Here is a 22,015-nt window from a genome sequence, read left to right as displayed (position 1 = left end):
CCCTCTGTCCTTCTCATGTCTGTTCCTCTCTGGTCTCAAGTGGCCAGGGCTAGAGAGAAATCCTATAAGGTCACCTCAGTGGATCACATTTCCACACCATCTCCTGGGCCCTGTATCTGGACACCACCTTGATAGCACCAAGTTAGAGGGATGATAGGAAGGAAATTTTTGTTTCAGGAAACACTGTCACCCCTTCCATCCTCACACTCACCAAGGGAGGGAGGAGCCCCAGTGTCCATTGAGGAAACTAAAGTTCAGATGGAGAAAATGCTCCCAACAGTATATGGAGGGCTAAGAATCAGGGCCAGCCCTCAACCTGACCCCGTCACCGATGCCAAAGCCTAAAAATATTGAGGAAAAAGGATCACTACCTAACTCATTTTATGAAGCTAATAACTTTAATACCAAAACCGGATAGAGACCTTACAAGAAAGGAAAACTAAGACAAATTTTCCTAATGAACATAAATGCAAAAATTCTCAACAAAACTCTAGCAAATCGAATCCAATAATACATTAAAAGAATTATACATCATGACTAAGTGGGATTTATACCAGGAATGCAAGGGTGGTTCAACATAAGAAAATCAATTAATGTAATACAGCATATTAATAAAATCAATGGGAAAAAATCATATGATCATATCAAATGATGTTGAAAAAGCATTTGACAAAATTCAGCATCCTTTCTGGTAAAAACACTATAAAAGGCAGGTAACATAGGTAGCTTCCTCAACATCATAAAAGGCATATATGAAAAACCCAGAGCCAGCATAATTAGACTGAAAGCATTCCCCTTAAGATTGGAAACAAGATAAGGATGCCCATTGAACCACTACTATTTAACATTGTACAAAGTTCCAACAACCTATTTTGAAGACTTGGGAAAGGTAGTTATCAAATTCACTTGGAAGGGAAAAAAACCTGAAATAGCTAAAGACATTCTAAAAGAGAAGAGCAAAGTGGAAAGATTAACACTTCCTGACTTTAAAGCTTACTACAAAGCCACAGTCAAACCAGCATGGTATTGGCACAGGAAGTACTGATCAATGGAATTGAATCAAGAGCGTGAAGATTACCATCAAATTTATAATCAATTTATCTTTGACAAGCCTCCCAAATCTACTGAATTGGAACAGAATAGTCTTTTCAATAAATGGACTTGGGAAAACTGGATATCAATAGTCAAAAGAATGAAAGCAGATCCATTTCTTACACTGTATACAAAAATTAACTTAAAATGGATCAAAGACTTAAATATAAGAGCCAGTAATATAAAATTCATGGAAGAAAAACATAGGGAAACATCTACAAGACCTAGTAATAGGAGGTAGTTTCCTGAATTTTATACCCAAAGCACAAGCAATAAAAGAAAAAAAATAATTGGGAGCTCCTCAGAATCAAAAGCTTCTCTGCCTTAAAGGATTTTGTCAAAAAGGTGACGAGGCAGCCAACTCAATGGGAGAAAATATTTGGAAACCATACATCAGATAAAGGTTTAATATCCTGTGTAATAAAGAAATTATACAACTCAACAACAAAAGAATAAACAAGCTAATTATAAAATGGGATATGAATAGACATTTTTCTGAAGAGCAAATACAGACGGCTAAAAAGCACATGAAGTATTGTTCATCTTCTTTAGCAATAAGGGAAATGCAAATTAAAACTACAATGAGATATCACCTTACACCTGTAAGAATGGTTGCCATTAACGTGGGTCAGAAATCCCGGGATGAGCCGGGACCCCAGCATCAAGGGATTGAGAAAGCATTCTTGAACAAAAGGGGGAAGAGAGAAATGAAACAAAATAAAATTTCAGTGGCTGAGAGATTTCAGAGTCGAGAGGTTATCCTGGAGGTTATTCTTATGTATTATATAGATACCCCTTTTTAGTTTATGGTGTACTGGAGTGGCTGAAGGGAAGTAGCTGAAACGAGCTGTGTTCCAGTAGCCTTGATTCTTGAAGACGATTGTATAAAGATACAGCTTTTGCAATGTGACTATATGATTGTGAAAACTTTGTGTCTGATGCTCCTCTTATCCAGGGTATGGACAGATGAGTTAAAAAAAAATACGGATAAAAATAAATAATAAGGGGACAAAGGGTAAAATAAATTGTGTAGATGGAAATACTAGTGGTCAGTGAGTGGGTGTATGACATGTATGAGTTTTTCTTTTTATTTCTTTTTCTGGAGTGATGTAAATGTTCTAAAAAATAATCATGGTGACGAATCCACAACTATGTGATGATACTGTGAGCCACTGATTATATACCATGTATGGAATGTATGTGAGTGAAGATATCTCAATAAAAAATATATACAAAAGAATGGGTGCCATTAAACAAACAGGAAACTACAAATGTTGGTGAGGATGTGGAGACATTTGAACACATATTCATTGCTGGTGGGAATGTATAATGATATACCAACTGTTGAAGATAGTTTGGCAGTTCCTCAGAAAACAAAACATTGAGTTGCCCTATAACCCAGCAATATCAATACTCAGCATTAACCCAGAAGAGCTGAAAGAAATGACACAAACAGGCACTTGCACACCAATGTTTATAATGGCACTATTCACAATCGCTAAAAAATGGAAGCAATCCAAGTGCCCATCAACACACAAGTGGATAAACGAAATGTGGTATATACATACGGTGGGATATTATGGAGCCTAAGATGACATGAGGTCCTGAGGCATATGACAACATGGATGAACCTTGAGGATATAATCCTCAGTGAAATATGCCAGACACGAAAGGACAGATACTGTATGATCTCGATATTATGACTCTGGTAAAGATAACAATGCCAAGGCTCAGGCGAGACAGATGAGTTGCCCTGGCAATAGGCCAAGAAGTGATCAGCTCCGAGATGTGAAGTCACTGCAACTTCCTCTGTCATTCTGCTCTGGTATGATCTGGATGAAGATTTTGGGGACGGGTGGTCTTCTGCCCACATTATCCTCCTCCTTCCCCTTTTTCTCTCCCTCGCTTCTCTCTTCTCCTTTCTTCCCACTTTCTTCCCTCCTCCCTTCCATAAAATAAAAGAAAAATACAGAGATTCAGGGAGAAACTTGCCTGTAAATATTAGCAAGACTGTCTTGGGGAAGAGGAAATGATTCTATTCTACAAGAACCCCAAGGTAATCGGGGAACCATGCGTGAGCAACAGACACTCCTGCTGGAGGGGACAGGCATGGAACTCCAGTAAGCGAAGCACCCATCAAAGGTGCCATGGGGACAGAGGGAGCCACATTAGACCACAGGGGCTATCTAAAAGAGGCAGCCTCACTCTGCACCTGCTGATCAGCAGTGCGGGCCAGGCACCCAGAGGCACGCTGTCCAAGTGAAGCACGACACAAGCCACAAGGAGTTTTAAATTGCCCAGTAGCCACATTAAAAAAAAAAAAGAAGTAAAATGAAACAAGTGAAAGTAATTTCAATAATATATTTTATTTACCTCAATAGGTCCAAAATAATGTTGTTTCAACATGTGATTAGTATAAAAATCAATAAAGAGGTATTTTACATTCTTTCCTTTGGACCAAGTTTTCAAAATCTGTTTTGCATCTTACACTCACAGAGCATCTCAACTCAGAGCCCCATGTGGCTGGTGGTTGCCGACTGGACAGTACAGCTCTAGAACCTTCTGTTTTTCTCTAGAGCAAATGGACATTCGTTTTTTTTTTTGTTGCTGTTGTTTTAAATGTGGGATTAGTTGGCAATTAATACAAAAAAATTCAAACGTTGTATAGGCCAAACACAACACATCTACACAAAGGCTGCCACGGCCTGTAGCCCATTAATTTATAAATTGGACAGAGATGTGAGTTGTGGAGAGTTTTAATTGGGATTCCACAGCCCCTTTCTGGGGACTTCCTGTTGGCAGGCACTGTGTTCAGTTCTGGGGATATATAATAATAAATAGGATGTGTTCCCTACAGGCATTTGGAGGAAAAGGCAGCAGTGCAGTGGATGGCAAGGGCTCTGACACGGTAATTTCCAGGCCTTACCCTGTCGCTACCTGGCTACCTACGGGCACATCTCTTGATTTCTCTGGGCCTGAGCTGTGTCAGCTGTAAAACCAGATAATCGGGCCAGATTTAGGCTTATGGCTTCAGTACCTCGGGGCCGTACAGGCTGTGACAACCCCCACTCTCAACCCATCCCCCAGTCAAACCAAGCAGCCCTGCATCAGCCTTTTCCGTATCAGGATTCTGGGCAAAGTTCTAAACAGAAGGCCCCTTGGCTTAAAAGAAAGAAAACAATGCAAGGTGTTAATGATAGGGTAGTATGTGGCAACCCTGTTTTTTATGCATGATTTTTCTGTAAACCCATAACTTCTCTAATTAAAAAAAAAAAAAAGACTAGAAAACCACACAGCAGTGGTTAAATGGCATCAGGAAGCCTGGGTACAAATCTCACCTCTGCCACCTATAAACCCTAAGTTTCCCCATGTGCAAAGTGTTCCCGCTTTAGGGTTCTGAGGGAGCCAATGTAAAAGCTCAGAGTCTGGCACGTCCTACGTGCTCAGGAAACATAAGTTACCTGCCTCCCAAAGCCTCCCTTCCTGAGCCATCCTCCAGGAAAACTGGGGGGGCAGTAAAGCAGGGGCTAGAAATGTCTCTGCAGACATCGAGGAAGTCTGATTAAATACGGAGATCAAAAATCTAAAAGCGTCCAAGAGCCAGGCAGGCAACAGAAGTGACGGGAACAGGCTAGGTATGAAGTAAATCTGGAGAGAAACATGGAAAATATTTCACTTTCCCTTTAAGTCCACAAGAAAATAAAAAAAAAAACAACAGTGCCAACTCAATAATAAATGGTAACAACCACTTAGCCAAGTCCTGGGAGCGCGGTGAAAGGCTCACGTCCCATCTATTCAACTTCAGCCATCTGTTGCCACGCAGAAATGAGGACCCAGTATTGTCAGATTGACTGATTTTTTTTTCAAGAGAAGCCAGAAATCCAGATTTTAATGTGAAAATCTGGTTTTCAAAGGCTGGCAACCAAGCCTTTTTGTTTTTAAAGAAAACATAGTGCGGCTCAACAAAATGCCACCAAATGTTAAAACGAGGTTGGGGGCTGCCCATTTGCAACCTCTGAAATAAATCATCTGGAAGGTCCTTTGCAACCCTGAGATTCCGGAGATAAAATTCTGGAGATCCCAGGAAGCATCTTCAAGGATTTCTCCAAAACCTCTTGCCCAGTGAAGCCGTAAGGAATCGAGGTGCAGCTGAGTCTTGGGGAACCCAGTTTCTCACCTTCCTGCTCCTCTCGGACCTCTGGTTGCCTGCAGATGGACGACGAGGCAAAAGCAGAGGTGGAGTAAGGGGCTGGGAAAAATCCCGCAGATACCAAAGGGAGAGGGCAAGGAGTAGCAAAAGAGAGAGGTTTCATTTTCCTCTGTTTATTTCAAGAGAACAAAGAATAATCAATTGCTCAATTCTGTACAAAAACATGGCATCAAAGCAGTGGCGATTTTTGGGTCAGGCCCCTTTCCACGCCCAGGCCCCTTTACCCCACTAATTGCCAAGAAAACAGGACAGGATCAAAAAACCCAAATGCTGGAAAAAATTATTACGAAAAGTCAAGGGAGACCCTCTTAGGCTTTGCCTCCTCCCCATCCCCAATGCAGAAGTGGGGAGAGGCCGTGCCATGGTGGGAGGTGAGGCAGGTGTCAGCAAATTTCCTATTTGGCAATCAGTGGGGTTGGAGTGGGGATCTGGAAAGGAGCTGCGGGGTCCCAAGGAGCAAAAAGATCTCCACCCCTACCCTGCCCCGTTGGACACTCCAAAAACAGTTTATAAAAATCGAGGGGCCGGAGAGTAGAAGAGAAAGGAGTCATCAGAATCAAAAACTAAATAGTGGAAAGATTTTTTTTTTTTCTTTTCTAAAAGGCAAAAAACTACAAACAGCCCAGGTCCTGAGCTCCCCAAGACATGGGTCCTCTGCGGCCACAACCTGGCCGGAGGGAGCTGGGGAACGGAGAGAGAATGGTTCTTAAAAGAGTCACCCCTGGGTGGGAAGGCTCCTTGTCTTTTGCCGCCTTCCTGGTGTCTCCTGACGCCGAGAGGGGTCATGAGGGCTATGCCGGCAAGCTCAGCTTCTTCCCCTTCAGGACTGTGAAGAGAGAAGAGGAGGTGTACATTATTGTTGGCATGCTGCAGGGCAGGGGCAGCTTCCAGGACCCCGGGGTGAGAGAGTGGGGAGATGCACTCCCGAGGGGACGGCGGACCCTGGTCTTGTCCTAAGGGCTAAGCGCTGAAGGCTGGGGGAGGTCCCTTTCTCCCCCCGTGCTGGCTGCTCCCCAACTGGAGGTCTTGCATCATTCATGGGACCAGAGACCACTGCTGCACCCTCTGGGCCGAATCCCGAGGTGCTAGAGAATGCAGGCCTTATCCTTATTCCCCCTCCCCTCTCCTTCCCTGCACCAGCTCCCTGGTTTTCAGGTCTCTGCTTAAACATCACCTCCTCTAAGAGGCCTCCCCCACCCTCCAGAGTCATCCCCTGTCACATCCCTGCCTTATTTCTTTCATAGCCCTTCTTTCTCCCTCTTTGCAATCTGCATTCTTTATTGTGAGTTCACCATCTCCCCCACCAGAATACAAGTCCAACTTTTTTTCCTACTCGTGAATGCCACCAGGCCAGGCACACAGAAAGTGCTCGATTAACCTGCTGAATGAATGCATGGCTGAGTGGGCGGACTGGTGGATGCCTGTGCATGAGGACAGAGTTCTTCCCTTTTTTGAGCACCACTAAGGCTGGGGAGACAGAACTTATGGATTTTTCATGTATGTGAGGCTGAAAAGCCGCAAGTCTGGAACCCTGGGGCAGGAGGAGGACTTAGGATAATTTCTGAAAGAAAGTCAGAGGCTGCCCCTGCCATGCCCTGGCCCTGTCTCCTCCTCCCCAACAGATACAGGGGCTGGGCAAAGGGCGGCCCAGTCCCCCTGCATGGGAAAGGAGGAGCAGGTGGCCTGGATTACTGCCAAGGAGAAAGCACAGACTTGCAAGAAGGCAGCCCCCGTCTGTCTGATCACTCAAGGCCACCAGGGCCAAAGAGAAACTCCCCAGCCCTTAGAGAGGCAGGGCCAGAGGTCTGGATTCCTGGCAGGTGGAGCCCCTGAAGTCAGATGAGGAAGCCATTCCTTCCTCGGGCACCACAGGGCCGGGGAGATGGCCCCACCCCACCCCACCTACCTTTGGTGATGTAGAGGTAGAAGAAGTCGCAGTAGAGGACTGTCTGGACTAGGCCCGCCACAATGGCAATGAGGTCAAAGAAACCCTCAAAGTGGTAGCGCCAGATCCAGTTGAAGAGATAGAGCGTGCGGTAGACACCCAGCGCGAACAGGTAGTGGCTGGTGATGGTCTCTGCCTCGCCCGTCTTGCTCACCATGAACAGCTGCGGCAAGATGGCCACCGACTCCAGGTAGATGGAGAAGGTCCAGAGGATCTGCAGAGAGGCCAGGAGCAGAGTCAGGTGCAGACAGACAGATGACAGGGTGGGGAAGAAGGCAGCAGGCAGCATCCTGGTTACAGACACGGAAGTCAGAGAACAGCAGACACAGCCACGGGCACTGAGCACCACATGTGCTGGCACGGTCAGCCCATGCACACAGACTCATTCATTTAACCTTCACAAGATGCCCTTGAAGGAACTGGAGGCACAGAGAGGGTAAGAGATTTGCCCAAGACCACACAGCAAATGAGCAGTTCGGAGCTGGTGCTTATGAGTACTTTGGAAGGAGGCCTCTCCAGAAGGTAGACCAGGGTTGGAATCTCAGCCCCAGAACTCCCCTCTAGGAGACCAAGATTCTCACAGCCTCCATTTCCTTCTCTCTGAAACAGGAACGATCTTCCCATCCTCACAGGGGCATCATTCGAGGTACAGTCATTAGAAATATAAATCAGACAATGTCCCTCCTTGGCTTAAAACGCTCGGGTGGCTTCTTCCCATTGCAACTAGAAAAACAAACTCTTTTTTTTCCCCCTTTATTAGAAAAGTTGTGGGTTTACAGAACAATCATGCATAAAATACAGGATTCCCATACACCACCCTATTATTAACACCTTACGTAGGTGTGGAACATTTGTTACAGTTGATGACAGCACATTTTTATAATTGTACTTACTAATAATTAAAGTCCATGGTTGGTTTAACTTAGGTCTCACTATGTACTAAAGTTCCATGGATTTTTTTTTTAAAGTTTTATTGTTACCATATATGCAATCTAACATTTCCCCCTTTTAATTATATTCAGACATATATTTCAGGGCTGTAAAATGCATTCACAATATTGTCTGCCATGACCACCATCCATTCCCAAAACATTTCCATCATTCCAAGTAGGAACCATGTACATTTTAACCCTTAACTTCCCATTCCCTATCCTGGCCTCATCCCTTAGTAACCTATATTCTAGATTCTAATTCTATCAGTTTGCTTATTCTAATTGTTTCACATCAGTGAGATTGTGTAGTGTGTGTCACATGCACTGAGTTCATCCACATTATTGCATGTGTAAGGACTTCATTCCTTTTGATAGGTGAATAATATTCTGTTGTATGTATAGACCACATTTTGTTTATCCATTCATCGGTTGATGGACACTTGGGTTGCTTCCATACTTTGATAACTGTAAATAACACCGCTATGAGCATCGGTGTGCAAACATCTGTTTGAGTCCCTGCTTTCAGATCTTCTGGGTATATACCTGGTAGCAGGACTGTCAGATCATATGGTAGTTCTATACTTAGCTTTCTGAGGAACTGCCAAACTGTCTTCCACAGCGCCTGCACCATTTTACATTCCTACCAGCAACAGATGACTGTTCCTATTTCTCTACATCCTCTCCAACATTTATTATTTTCCATTTTTTAATAGCAGCCATCCTAATGGGTGTGAAATGGAAAATCAAAACATTTTACCTTAGCCTTTAAGGCTCTCCTCTGATCTAATCTCATCTCCTCTCCCTGTCCTTGCTCCCAGGCTGCAGCCCCCCAGGCCATCTACCTAGTTCTCCATGGTCCCTCCCACCTCAGGACCTTTGCACATGCTGTTTCCATGGCAGGGAAGCTCTTCCACTCAGTCTCATATCTGCCTCTTCGGCTCATCAGGAATCTTCTAAGAGACCTTGCTTGGCTTGCCCACCCCTCCCCAACACATCACCTCATCTCATCTCCTTCCTGGCAGCTCTCACAAGAACGAGAACTCCAGGAGGCAATGACCCTCACCCAGGGGTCAAATGAGTGACTGGGAGCAAGCGGGTCTATGAAGTGCTTCCCATGTGCTCAGCTCGGGCTCCTCTTTAGGGAGCAGGGGACAGTCATCATCATGAGTAGGACAGGGCACCCAGGAAGGGGAAGAAGAGAATGCAAAGCTCCGTCAGCCCTGCCTTCAGTCCTGGGCTCCCTGAAAGTCCCATCTGGGGTGACTCATGATCTGCAGGAACCACCGAAACCTCCCTTAGAGAACAAAGCCAGGTGGCAGGTTTTGGTTTGTGGGAGGGAAGCGGGGAACGTCAGGTTTTATTTCTAACAACTCCCACCTACTTAGCATTTACCATGTCCTGCTCTACACACCTTCAATACTAATGGTTTTAGCCTTAAGCCCACAAGGTAAGTCCTATTGTTATCCCCCAGTGAGGAAACTGAGGCCCAAGGGAGTAAGGAACTTGTCCAAGGTCACACAGCTAAGATGTGGGTAGATCCAGGGTTCCAATCCAGGCAGCTGGACTCCAGGGCTTGCTCCCATAGTCACCCAGAATCTTCCAGTGAGGACCTTAGAAAGCCAGGTTAAACAGCTGCACATCCAACCATGACCCCTGCGGTTACCCTTGAGGAAGGGAATCAGGGCATGGGAGAGGAAAGGGGTGGGATCTATCCGTTTTACTTTATATATTCATTTCTGTGGCATCTCAGTTTTTACACAAGAATATTTTCCTTCTATGATTAAAAAATAATATTTTTTTTTTAGCACCTGCCAGGTGATAGCACGGCCTTTGGAAGCAGCAGGTGGACCGGGTTCAAATCAAGTGAACTCTTCCGTGTAAGCCTCACCCTGGTCCCCAGAATAAGGGGATGAAGATGCTCCCAGGGGGGCCCAGGGATCGGGTGGGATGATGACATATTCAGAACAGCCAGTGCAGGGCCGGGCACACAGCTGGCGCCAATACTCTGCACAAAGGATTTCCCTCTCTGAATGAGGGAACCGCAAAGCCTGGGAGTCCAGAGGCCCAGGTTCCTGCCCAGCCTCCCTCCACCTGCAGTGGGCCACAGTGCCTCCCGGGGCCTTGGTCAGTCTCCCCATCCGCAGAATGGGCACGGTACCCTCTGCTCGGCAGGGAGGTAATGAGGAAGTCAAGGGTTTGGGCAGGTTCTCAAGCAATGAAAATTAGATCTGCAAAGTCCCAAGTGCAAGAGCCTAGCTCAGGGTCTCCACCACAGCACGGAGTGCCCTCCCTCTGACCCTTCAGATTGGGAGCTGTGGCCACAGCCACCTTCTGTCAGGACTTGTCTGGCCTGCACTGTGCCTTTAGAAATATATTTTTAATCTGTGGACAAACTTTTGAAACCAGGAGATCTCCCATGGAGTGTCCTGTGTGGTGGCTTCCTCTGTGGGAAGCGCTGGCAGGACTGGCTTCTGACCAGGTAGGGATGGGTCTGGGGGACAAAAGGCTGCCCCAAGTTCATGATTTCTGCCAGGCCCTAGGAGGCACCAGCATATAGCCTCAACAAGGGGCCCTCCAAAAATTTCACCCAGGAGTCTGTACAGGTCTCACCAAAACATCATGGAATGAAAACCGTAAGAACAAACATTGAGAAGTGAAAGCATCAGGCACTCTTGCTACATACTTCAGTCACTGAGCAAACACTGGCATGGCACTTAGGACCATGTGCCAGCCTCTGGGCTTTGCAATTATCAACCACTCATTACAACTCTATGAGGCAGGAACTGATTCTCCCCATTTCATGGAGAGGAAACCAAGATGCAGAGAAGTTACCTGACTTGCCCAAGTTCCCACAACTGCTAAGTGGTAGAGATGAGCTTTAAACCCCGTGCTCTGGTTCCAAAGTCCATGTTCATCGGTTGCAGTAAATCCTTAGGGTGATCTGACCCTTACAAGTGGGGAAACTGAGGCACAGAGCGGTCAAGAAACATGCCCAAGGTCACATAACAGAAAGTGGCTACTGGGCTGAAATCTAAGCAGCCTGGCAGACTTCAGAGCCATGTTCCCAAGGCCTGCACTAGCTAGTCTGGATCTTATGAGGCTGATGACCTCAGACGAGACATTTAAGACTCTCTAGCCCTCGGTTTCTTCTTCTGTAAAATGGGGCTGTTGTGAAAAATGATGAGTTCATGTCCATAGAACGCTTAGAGCAGTGGCTGGCACAGTGAGTGCTGTTTATGGTGTGGAAATCACCTAACTCCAGGGCCCAGGCACTGAGCTTTAATGTCCTAAAATCGAGAGGTTTGAGCAAATGCTACAGAGGAAGCCTCCAAGAGGCCCAGCTGTCAACAGCCCGTCTGCATGGCCATGGCTCGCAGGCGGCCTACCTCCAGAGGGGTGAAGTCGTGGTTGACCAGGAACGCCAAGATGGCCGTGGGAATGACAAGGAACTCCACCCGAAACGTGTCATGGTTCCCATCGTAAGTGGCTTTGAACTTGCTATAAATCATCCAGACTGTGGTGAAGGAGCAGGCGATGTAGACCACCTGACAAGGAGGAGGGTGGGGAGGAGACTTCAGCCCACAGAGTGGGACCCTACCCCCAAGTGGCAGACCCAGGAGTCCAAGCCCCCAGCCCCTCCTCCCTCAGACCCGGGGGTCCAGGCCCCCAGCCCCTCCCCCCTCAGACCCGGGGGTCCAGGCCCCCAGCCCCTCATCCCTCAGACTGGGGGGTCCAGGCCCCCAGCCCCTCCTCCCTCAGACCAGGGGTTCCAGGCCCCCAGCCCTCCAGCCTCAGACCCAGCGGTCCAGGCCCCCAGCCCCTCCACTCTCAGACCCCCAGGGCCAGGCGCCTTCTTCTCACCCGGCTTCCCCCTCAGGAGGCGAGGGGAGGTGGCTAGAGTGGTTACCTTCATGCACGTGTTGTAGAGTGAGATGTAGTTGGTGAAGAGATCCAAGTAGCGGGCAGTGAACACCACAGCAAACAGGACCTGGCTCTTCCCTGAGATCCCTGAGTTCCAGAGAGACAGAGGAAGAAGAGGCTGGGGTGGGCTGCGCGGGGCAAACTAAGGCAGAGTGCCCGGGAGGAGCCTGGGGGCGGCCCTGGAGGCAGCTCTCCGCGGAGGCCTCCCCAGCCCGCCCTGCCTGAGAGCCGCCCTTTCCCAAGGCCCACAGCCAGGGGGCAGCCCGCCCGGAAGCTACTCCAGCCCGAGGCTCCAGCGCGCGCTAGGCCTCACGGCCGCCCCGGGGCCCCTGGGGTTCCCCCCCAATTGTCTGGATCCAAGTGGGGGCGTCGGGAGTACCCTGCCTGACCGCCGCCCCCGGAACCTGTCGCCTCCCTCCCACTCCCTTCCTGGCCGCCACCATCCACGTCACCAACTCCCAGCCACCCCCTGCCTGCCCCAAGCTCCCTGATCCCTGCCCCAGAGCCCCGCATTGCCCAGATGGGGGCGGGAGGGGGGTCAGAAGTGATACTCGGAGCCCCCCCTCCAACAGTATGCACCGCTAAGCTGGGGAGAGGAGGTGACCCCGTGATGACCCCGGACCTGAAAGGGGGATCCCGCAGCAACGGTGGGGGTTGGGACCTGTCCTGTTAGTGCCCCCCAAACCCTTTCCAGAGTTCTGGGACCCCCCGTTTTCCATTCTTCCCCCTTCTCCCGCCCTGTGGGCTTCTCACCGGCACAGGAGCGGGACTTCCAGATTTTGAGCAGTAGCAAGATGATCGCTAGGAGGTGGGAGAGGTCTCCCAGGAATCGGAAGAGATTCATGGTTAGGGGGGCGCGGGCACGGCGGAGCTGGAGGAAGGCAGGCGGGCGGGGTTGCCCCCGGGGCGGCTGGGCTGGGGGCGGGAGAGGCGCCCTCGGGTAGGCTCGGCTCCGGGGAGGGGGCGCTGGGAGGGGGGAGGCGAGGCCAAGCTGGTGGCCGAGCTGGAGCCGGGAAGAGGGAGCAGGGCGGGCGGGGAGGGGGTGGGCCCGGGAGGAAAGGGGCGGGGCCTGATCGGGAGGGCCCGCCCCTGGGGGCGGAGCCCCGGCTCTCCGGCGCCCCCTCGCTGTCCTCACTGCCTGCGGAGTCTGCCCCGAACGCGCCCCAAGGCTGCCTGCTAGAAACCCGCGGGGTCGCTGGGATCTGAAACTCCCGAATCTGGCGGCGGCTCCCCCGGGCAGTCGGGGCCTCTGGAAAGGGCATATTCAGCCGCCGGCCACTGTCCTTGAGAGGGACTCATTTGGCCTCGAGCTTCACGGTCCTGGGCAGGGACCCGGGGGCTGGGTTGCCAAGTGCGCCCCTCTCAGCAGCCTACAGCTCCAATACACAGACGAGGCAAGAAGGCAGGACCCCAGCCCCTCCTCCCTAAAACCTAGGACCCCAGCCCCTCCTCCCTGGGGATGCAGGTCCCCAGTCCCTCCTCCCTCAGTCCCAGGGGTCCAGGCCCCTAGACCCTCCTCCCCCATACCCAGGAATGTGAGCCCCTCCTCCAAGCCTGAGTCCCTTTTTTTTAAGCACCGAGGCATCCAGACTCCCAGCACAAACCATTTCAGCAGCCCACCAGTCCCAAACTCAGGGATGTCACCCTCAGGCACCCAGTCCCCCCAACCTTCTGAGGAACCCAATCACTCTGCACCCCTTCTTTTACTGAGAGGCCCCGGCTTCCACCACCCATGGGTACGTGAACACACAGGACCACAGTCTCTGCCCCACATAGACACAGGAGTGCACAGCCCAGCCCAGGCTTCCTGAGGACAAGTCCAGCTGCTTAAGCCCCGGCTGTCCCACGAGGACCAGGACCAGCCATTCTATAAAATCAGGACTGGAGAGCAGCGCAACACAGGACACTTGGGCCCCTGAGGGCCAAAGCCAGGAGAGGGGAATTGGGGCAGGGTTGTAGGTTCCTGAAGCTAGTTTGGGGTCTGACTTTTGCCCTTGAGCATGCTAGGTGAGCCCCTGGTTCATTCATCCCCTAGTTCGGGAGATCAGGGGGGAAGCCTCACACTGCTGAAAAAGAAGAGTTAGGGCCTGAATTTGTGGGTCCCAGAGGGAAGAGGGTATCATGGATCTAGACCCCTGGGGCCAGGAGGCTTGACCCACCAGGTGGTTGAAGTTGAGACCCTAAATCCCAGGGAAGGCCTGGGCTTCTGCTTCTGGGGCAGGAGAGGGCCGGGGGCCCAAGCTCCTAAGTCCAAGGGAGGAGGGGGCTAGAGGCCTCAATTCTTGCGGTCCAGGGGCAGAACAGGAGCTGGAGGCCTTGACTCCTGGCTTTGAGGGAGAAGGGGACTGGGGTTCTGGGTCGGAGGGAGGAGGGGACCTGGGACTGAGGGAGGAGGGGCTGGGGGCCTGGACACCCCAAATCTGAGGAGGAGGGGTTGGGGGCCTGGGCTCCCGGCTTCCTGGTGCAGACCTAGCTCCTGGCCTGGTTCTTTGGTGCCAGGGGCTGGTGACAGCATGGCAGAGCCTGAGGTGGGGAAACAGCCTCCTGGCCCTTGGGCCCCCAAGTGGGGAGGGGACAGAAGCCCCAAGCTGTGCTGGTTCTAAGTCCCTGCCTGCCCCCCACTTCTTCCTCCCATTTTGTTTGCTGCCCCTCACTCACTCCCTGTCCGGGGAGGAAGGCACAGACCAGGAACTGGGGTGGGGGTGGGGGGCAGCCCCCCTCCCCAGCCCTGGCAGGAGGAGGGGTCCCCAGGGAGGCCAGGAGGGGGGTGGGCTCTGGGTCTCCCGGCAGGGGCAGACGGGGACTGAATGTTAATGCATCCCGAGTGAGTGTGTGTGTGAGAACCGAGCCAGTGTGCGCGTCCCTCCCGCTCCGGCTCCTCCGAGCCGCGGCCACCACCGCCACCGCCGCCGCCCGCAGCCTTGGCTGCCCGTGTCCCGCTGGGGGGGCGCCGGCCTGGGTGGGCCTGCCCGGCCCCCGGGGGTCTCCGGAGCGTGTGCGCGCTGCCCGGTGAGGATGTGTGCGGCCCGGAGCCTGGGGCCGGGCTGGTGGAGGGGGGGTGTGTCTGGGGAAGGGCTGCGGTGGCGTAGGGCGGGAGGGACTGCGTGTCTGGGGGGACCCCGAGCAGCCTGCTGGGTGTCGCGGCCGCCCCCCCGCCCCCCCTCAAGCCCGGAGGGGTGGTGTGTACCTGGGCTCTGTGCCTCCCGCCTGCGTCTGGCTGGGCGTCTGGGCGTCCGCGGCCGCCCGTGTGTGTCCTCCTGTCTGTCCAAACAGCCGCGGACAGCAGCAGCGGCCCGGCCCCCAGTGCACACCCCCTGTGTGTGTATGTGTGCATGTGTGTGTGTGTGTGTGTATGTACCGCCCTCCTCAAGCTCCGGGGGTGCTGAGGGGGAATCCCAGGGAAGTGAGGTTTTGTGTGTGTGTGTGTGTGTGTGTGTGTGTGTGTGTGTGTGTGTGACAGAGAGAGGGAGCATGGGGGGCTGGGGGGGGGGTCTGGAGGTGGCCAAGCGAGGAAGGGGCAAGCAGTTCCCCCGACAGATCCTCACACACACACACACCAGCCAATGGTTTCAGAGGTGACCCACACAGACAGACAGACTGACACAGATGCAGCGAGGTGGGGGGGCGCTGAGGGCACAAAGCAGGGTGGGGGGGAGGTTGTGAGTGAGCCAGGGAGAGGCGGGACCGGACACATGGACGGGGGGAGGAGCCGGGACTGAGGCGGCGCAGGAGGGGTGGGACCCCAGGTGGGCGGAGGGGGGATCCCCACGGGGTCGGGGCGGCGAGAGGACACCCCGACAGCCTCCGCAATGTCCGGGGCCCAACTTCCAGCGCAACATGTGTAGCCGCGTCCTCGCCTAGCCCGAGTGGCCGCAACCTTGGGGGACAGGACCAAGGAAGAGGAGGGAGAGGAGCCGGCCCGAGCAGAAGGTCCCTGCCGCCACTGCCGCCGCCACTGCCACCGCCGCCGCTGCCGCCCCGGGGCCTGACCCCCACCCCCATCGGCTCGCTGAGCCCTCTGCTGAATCTTCGGGTCTCTGGACTCCGGGTTCCTGTCCTGGCCCCCCAGTATCTCCCCCCACAGAACGGGGTCATGAAAAGGTAAGACCGGGACAGGGGAAGGGGTGGCGGTGGGAATGGGGACCCCCAAATCTAGGACAAGGAAAGTTGGCCAGGGGCCTCAAGGAGGAAGGGAGGAGGTGGTGCTGAGCAGGGGGTCTTTGTACCCCCCACACACAGCTGCCTGTGCCTTGGAGACTCTCCCCCACCCCACCCCCTTTCTCCCTCTCTAAGCCCTTTTACCTCAGCCCTCCTACCCCCCCATTTCCCCAACACTTTGCTCCTTCTCCCCAGCCCCACATACCTGACACCCCATATCTCTGTCGCCCCATCTCTCTATCTCACCTTCTCCCCCCCCCCCCCCCCGCATCAGTCTCCCCCCTCAGCGGCCGTCCCTCTCCTTCTCTCCTCCGGCTCTCCCCTCCCTTCTCAGAGCTATGAGTCTGCTATTAATACCACTGCCAAGGACCTTGAGGGCATCTAGGCCCCCAGCACCCCTCACCCCAAACCACCATTCCTTCCGCGAGGTTCTGGAACACCCCTCCAGCCTCTTTGGAGCTCCAGGATTAGGGTGGGGAGAAAGGAGCTGGGATGGGGGGCCACGGGGTGCTGTCTGCAGCACGACGCAAGGGGGGTGCAGGCTGTGGATCACAGTGGCCTCTCCTCTCCTGAGGTGGTGGTGGGTGGGAGTGACGGGGACAGGGACGCCCCAGGATCCTCTGGCACCCTCCTCCTCCTCGGCGCGGGGATGGCTCTGCTGTGCACAGGACCTGAGTGGGGCGACTGGAGCGGGGACGGGGGAGGGTGCCGGCTTGTTAGGGCTGTCAGGGTTTAAGACAAAGAGGGGTCCTTCAGGGAGGAGGGGGCTGCGGGCTTGAACTCCTGGGTCCTGCGGGCAGAAGAGGCTAGGGGTCTGTTCTCCTGGGTCTGAGGAGGGAGGGGGCCAGGAGTCCTGGGAAAGGACCGGCTAAGCACTGGACTCCAGTCCTCAGGGAGGAGGGGCTGGTGGGGGGGTCTCCTGTGTCTAGGGGAGGGGGCATCAGGAGTCACTCCTGTGTCTTTATGGGACAAGTTAGAAGCAAGGGCTTCTGTGTCTGAGGGAGGAAAGGGCTGGGGGCTCAGTTTCCCAAATCCCTGATGGGGCAGGGAATGGGGTTCTGGCCTCTTTATCCCCTATGCAAATGAAGGAGGTGGAGAGTCGGGGTTGGACCCCACATCCCTGAGAATGTGGGTTCTGGGGCTGGGCCTCCAGAGTCCTGGAGGGTGGCTAGGGGATGCCCCCTCTCAGTCCCTGGAGGGGTGGGAGACTGCCGTCGTCCCAAATCCTTTATGGGACTGGGCATCCAGGGTGGAGCTGGGGGCTGCACAGCTGGACCTCAGCAGGGAGCAAGACTCTGGAGTCCCCAGTTGCAGAGACCAGGCAGGGGTGGATCTGGAAAAGGCTGAGAAGGGGCTGAGGGGTGAGCAGCCACGGGGAAGGGAAGGGAGAGCCAGTGTTCACCCCGCGGGGGCCAGGCCACAGCTGTGGGTTATTTTGGGGTGGAGGGGGGGGATTCTGATCGCTGACTGAGCCAGCTGCTTGGGGAAGGGCAGAAGAGAGGAGGGGTGGGGGGAGCCAGGATTGGGGAGGGACGGACCAGCTAGGAGCCCCACCCCCATCCCTGGGGAGCCAGGGGCCCAGATCTCTGAGGAGGGGGGGAGTGTGTGGTGGGGGGAGCCTTTAGGCAGGGGAGGACCTGTGGGCTCTTTCCCCACCCTAGCTGAGGAGTGGACAAGGCCTGTGCTACCATGGCAACCCAACAAGAGACTGACAGTCAAGGGAGAACCCTTCCCTGTCTGGACCCTCACCCCTTTCAGGAAGCCCCGACTGCAGGTTCCAGTCCCTCTCCGGACCCAGGAATCCAGGCCCCCAGCCCCACCACCCCAGGCAGCCAGGATGCAACAGGGGGCTGGGGGTGGGGGGGGGACAGAGGACAGAAGAAGAAACCCTGTATTTCCTCTAATTTACTAAATTGCTCTGGGCTGGGAGCCAGGGACCGCCCCCCCCCCCAGCTCCCTACAGCTGTGCCCCCCCAACCCCATAGCCTAGCCTAGACCATGACCCCCTTTCTCACTTTCATTGACAATGGAAGGGGCAAGGATTGGAGTAAGGGGACAATAATGGGGTGGGGGTTATGGTAGGGTATGGGGTGTGATCATGGGGCATTTTCTCTCCTTGGGATGCCCCACTAATTTCTTCTTCTTTCTCTCCCCCTGTACACCTACCCCTTTTCCCTTTCTCTCTTTCCCACTTCTTAATTCCTTTTATTTTGGCTCCCTCCTGCCACTCACCTTCCCGGCCTCCTTTCATGTCTGTGCTGGGCACCTCCCTGGTGGGGGTCTCGAACTCGGCTTTGCCTGGCTATTTCTGTCTTTCCGTGTTTGCTCTAACTGCCTCCCTCCATCTCTGATTCTGCCTGTTTCTCCGCCTCTTGTATGTCTGTGTTTCTTGGTGGCTCTGGGGTCTCTGTCTCCATCTTCCTGAGTTTCTTTCCATCTTTCTCTCTCGGTGCAACTTTCTTGACTCTTGTCTCTTCCACCTTCCTGTGTGTCTCTCTCCATCTCTCCCTCTCTATCGTTCTCTCCCTCCTCTGTCTCTCTGTCTCGCTCTCTATGTCACTCCATCTTATCTCTCTCTTCCTCCTCACCCTGTCTGTCACTCTCTGAACCTCTCTCCTTATCTGTCTCTGTTTCACCTCCCCACTGTTGCTCTTTTCATCTCTACTCCCTGGGTCCCTCTGGGTTCCTATTCTGATCCCATCTCTGTGGGCCTCTCCCATCTGTCTCACTGTCGCCCCCATCCCTGCCTTTTCCATCTCTTTTCCTATTTCCCTTTCCCTTCTTCTATATCTTCTCTCTCCATCACCCAACCCCTCTGTCTTTGGATTTCTCACCATATTCTACTTCTGCCTAACTCTGGGTCTTTCTCCCTGCCCGCCCCCCCACACCTCTCTCTGTGTGTCTGGCGTCCTTTCCTCAACTTTCCCTTCCACCTCCCTCCTTGTGCTCCCCTATCTCTGTCTCCCCGTCTCTACCCCCAACCTTCCCCCCAACACTCTCTCACTCTCTCTCTCTCTCTCTCTCTCTCTCTCTCGTCCCCTCTGTGCATATCTTGCCTTCTTGTCTCTGTCCTTCCATCTCTGTGTCTCTCCTGGCCCGTGGGTCTCTTCCTCTGTGTCTCCCATCTACACCCTGTGTCCGCCCCCTCCCCCCGTCTGTCTCCCTCCCGTCCCGGTGTCTCCCCGTCTCTGTCTCTCCCCGGGCCCCGGAGCGCAGAGGCCGCCCGGCGGGGCCCGCAGGCGATGCGCGGCGCCGGTGGCCCCGGCGGCCCTCGGGGCCCCGCTAAGATGCTGCTGCTGCTGGCGCTGGCCTGCGCCAGCCCGTTCCCGGAGGAGGCGCCGGGGCCGGGCGGGGTCGGCGGGCCCGGCGGGGGCCCCGGCGGGGCGCGGCCGCTCAACGTGGCGCTCGTGTTCTCGGGGCCCGCGTACGCGGCCGAGGCGGCGCGCCTGGGCCCGGCCGTGGCGGCGGCCGTGCGCAGCCCGGGCCTGGACGTGCGGCCCGTGGCGCTGGTGCTCAACGGCTCGGACCCGCGCAGCCTCGTGCTGCAGCTCTGCGACCTGCTGTCGGGGCTGCGCGTGCACGGCGTCGTCTTCGAGGACGACTCGCGCGCGCCCGCCGTCGCGCCCATCCTCGACTTCCTGTCGGCGCAAACCTCGCTGCCCATCGTGGCCGTGCACGGCGGCGCCGCGCTCGTGCTCACGCCCAAGGTGCGCGTGGCCGGTGGGCGGGGGCGGGGGCGGGGGCGGGGAGCGGGCGGGCAGCGGGCGGTGGGGAGAGGCGGGGCCGGTCCTCAGCCTGGGGGACGGGGTGATGAGGGTGTGGTCAGGCCTAGGCGAAAGGCGGGGCTTACGGGGAGGGGCGTGGTCTGTACGATGCGCTGGGGTTCGCTACCGAGAAGCAGGGTCTGAGAGGGGCCAAATATCGATGCCCAGGGTCTGGGGAGGACGTGGGCTCAGTTCTTATAGGCGAGGGTCTGCGGGAGAGACGAGTCAGGAGAGGGACAGGGTAAGGGGAGGGGCTAGTCGGAGAGGGGCGGAGCCTGAGGGGCCAAAAGGCACCTGCCAGAGATAGCCGAGAGCTGAGGGAGGGCCCGGGTCTGGGTTCAGCGAATGAAAGGATCGTGTGGAATGAAACGGGATCTAGACAGGGTGGAGACTAGGGAGGAGGGGGAGAAGGGGAGAGTCAGGGAAAGGACCGGGCTAGTTAGTGAGTGGCGCGACAAGGGAGAAGGCGGGGCCTAAGCGCTGGACGGTAGTGAAGGGGCGGGGTCTAGAGTGAAAGAATGTCCTGGGCCTATTTAGCCTTAAGGTGCAAGGTGTGGAAGGAGGAATGCGGACTTTGAGCCCGGGAGACCTGCAATAGAGGCAGGGTCAGCCAGAGAAAGGCCGAAGCCAGGAGGCATCAGGGGAGGGGTAGGGTGAAGGCTGCAGCTAGGCATGGCCTAGAGAGAGGTCTGCTGCCCCGGGGGCACAGGAGGGGGCAGCTGGTGTGGACTTCTGGAAGCGAAGGAGAGAACTGCACCAAGCTTGGTCCATGGATTTGGGGAATAGGGGAAGGGTCACCTAAGAGGAGTTGCTTGAGAATGGGGTGAGGCCTATTTTTTGGGAGTCAGTGGGGCAAAGAGGTTAGACTTGCTGGAGGATGGAGGCCCCTGAGTTCCCTGCGCTGAGGACAGGTGGCTTTGTGACTGGACACTGCTGCATGCTGGGACTCGCAGTTCTCTCCCGTCTGGAGCATTCTGGGAAGGACATCTGTCCAACTTTCCTGGTGTCCTTAGCATGAGGTTGTCCAGATTTGTAGGCAGATCACCAGCAAGGTGAACTAATTATTTCCTGGCCGCCACATGCATGGCATACTGAGAGATGTGCTCCCTCACGTCTCTGCTGCTGCTGAGAAGTGAGGTCCATCCACTCCATTTCATTGTCTGCTGGGCACTGTCATCTGCTCAGTGTATATTCATTGATTCCTGGGAAATATAGTCCCCTTATTGTCTCTGGATCTGGCGTGAAGAAAGGGTGGTCCTCACAGTTCACTTTGTGGCCCCATTGAATTCTGGGATTGTGGCCCCTAAGCATGCCTGTATCCTCTGAAGGGTAAGTCCCACCCAGGGTTCTCGCTGCATGTGGAGACCTCATCCCCTCAGGAGAACTGCACTGTCCCCTACACATATACCCACAGGCAAACACCTCCCTGTGCTCATTGCACCACTGGGAAGTTTTTTGAGGGGTGATTCTATGCCAGGACTGTCCTAAGTTCTAGGGAATAGAGGTGGGGGGGAGGAGTGGAAGGGACAAAAAAAGACAAGGTCCCTGCTCTTATGGAGCTTGCATTCTAAAGGGGAGTCAAACAAAATGATTAATAGATAGTGAAATCTGTCATGGAGGTAATGAACAGGATGATGTAAAGACCAAAGGGGGCTTCAATAGATGGGGAAGTCAGGGAAGGCCTCCCGGAGGAGGTGACAACTGAGCTGGACCTGAGGAATGAGGAAGGGTAGGTCCACCAGGAGGCGCTGTTGGAGAGTGTCCCTGAGAGAGGCCATTGCAAAAGGCAAAGCTCCTGAAGCACTGAGGAACTTAGTGTGTTAGAAGAAGATGGAGGAGACAGATGTGGCTGGAGCAGACTTGAGGTGGGCATGAAGTGGCAGCCGATAAGGTCAGAGAGGCAAAGGGGGCCAGTTCTTGCAGAGCCTTGTGGGCCATGGTGAAGATTTTGGCTTTGATTCTTAGGAAGGCAGATTGCCATTAGAAGATTTAC

The 22,015-nt window shown here is 54.0% G+C and overlaps 2 protein-coding genes across 3 annotated transcripts in view; one reads left to right on the top strand and one right to left on the bottom strand.

The window, feature by feature from the left end:
• Positions 1-5,399: 5,399 nt before the first annotated feature.
• On the bottom strand, positions 5,400-19,134 carry KDELR1 (KDEL endoplasmic reticulum protein retention receptor 1). Of its 2 annotated transcripts, none has more exons than XM_077131284.1 (5): positions 18,491-19,134; positions 12,087-12,187; positions 11,566-11,724; positions 7,209-7,461; positions 5,400-6,128 (listed from the first exon to the last, which is right to left on the bottom strand). In XM_077131284.1, exons 1-5 carry the CDS (start codon positions 18,507-18,509, stop codon positions 6,094-6,096), a joined length of 567 nt encoding a protein of 188 aa, XP_076987399.1. In that variant the 5' UTR covers positions 18,510-19,134; the 3' UTR covers positions 5,400-6,093. The 2 variants fall into 2 exon arrangements, with proteins under 2 accessions (XP_076987399.1, XP_076987398.1); XM_077131283.1 differs by lacking the exon at positions 18,491-19,134 and adding an exon at positions 12,854-13,128.
• Positions 19,135-19,500: 366 nt separating this feature from the next.
• Positions 19,501-22,015, top strand: part of GRIN2D (glutamate ionotropic receptor NMDA type subunit 2D) — a 30,827-nt gene continuing 28,312 nt past the window's right edge. Inside the window, exon 1 of the mRNA XM_077131270.1 lies at positions 19,501-19,965. Within this exon, the coding sequence (XP_076987385.1) occupies positions 19,501-19,965 (465 nt within the window). The remainder of the gene's footprint in view (positions 19,966-22,015) is intronic.

This window comes from Tamandua tetradactyla, chromosome 16, assembly GCF_023851605.1.
Source record: "Tamandua tetradactyla isolate mTamTet1 chromosome 16, mTamTet1.pri, whole genome shotgun sequence".
Taxonomy (NCBI): domain Eukaryota; kingdom Metazoa; phylum Chordata; class Mammalia; order Pilosa; family Myrmecophagidae; genus Tamandua; species Tamandua tetradactyla.
The sequence above is the reverse complement of the archived record's forward strand: the minus strand, read 5'-3'. Positions and strand labels throughout refer to the sequence as shown.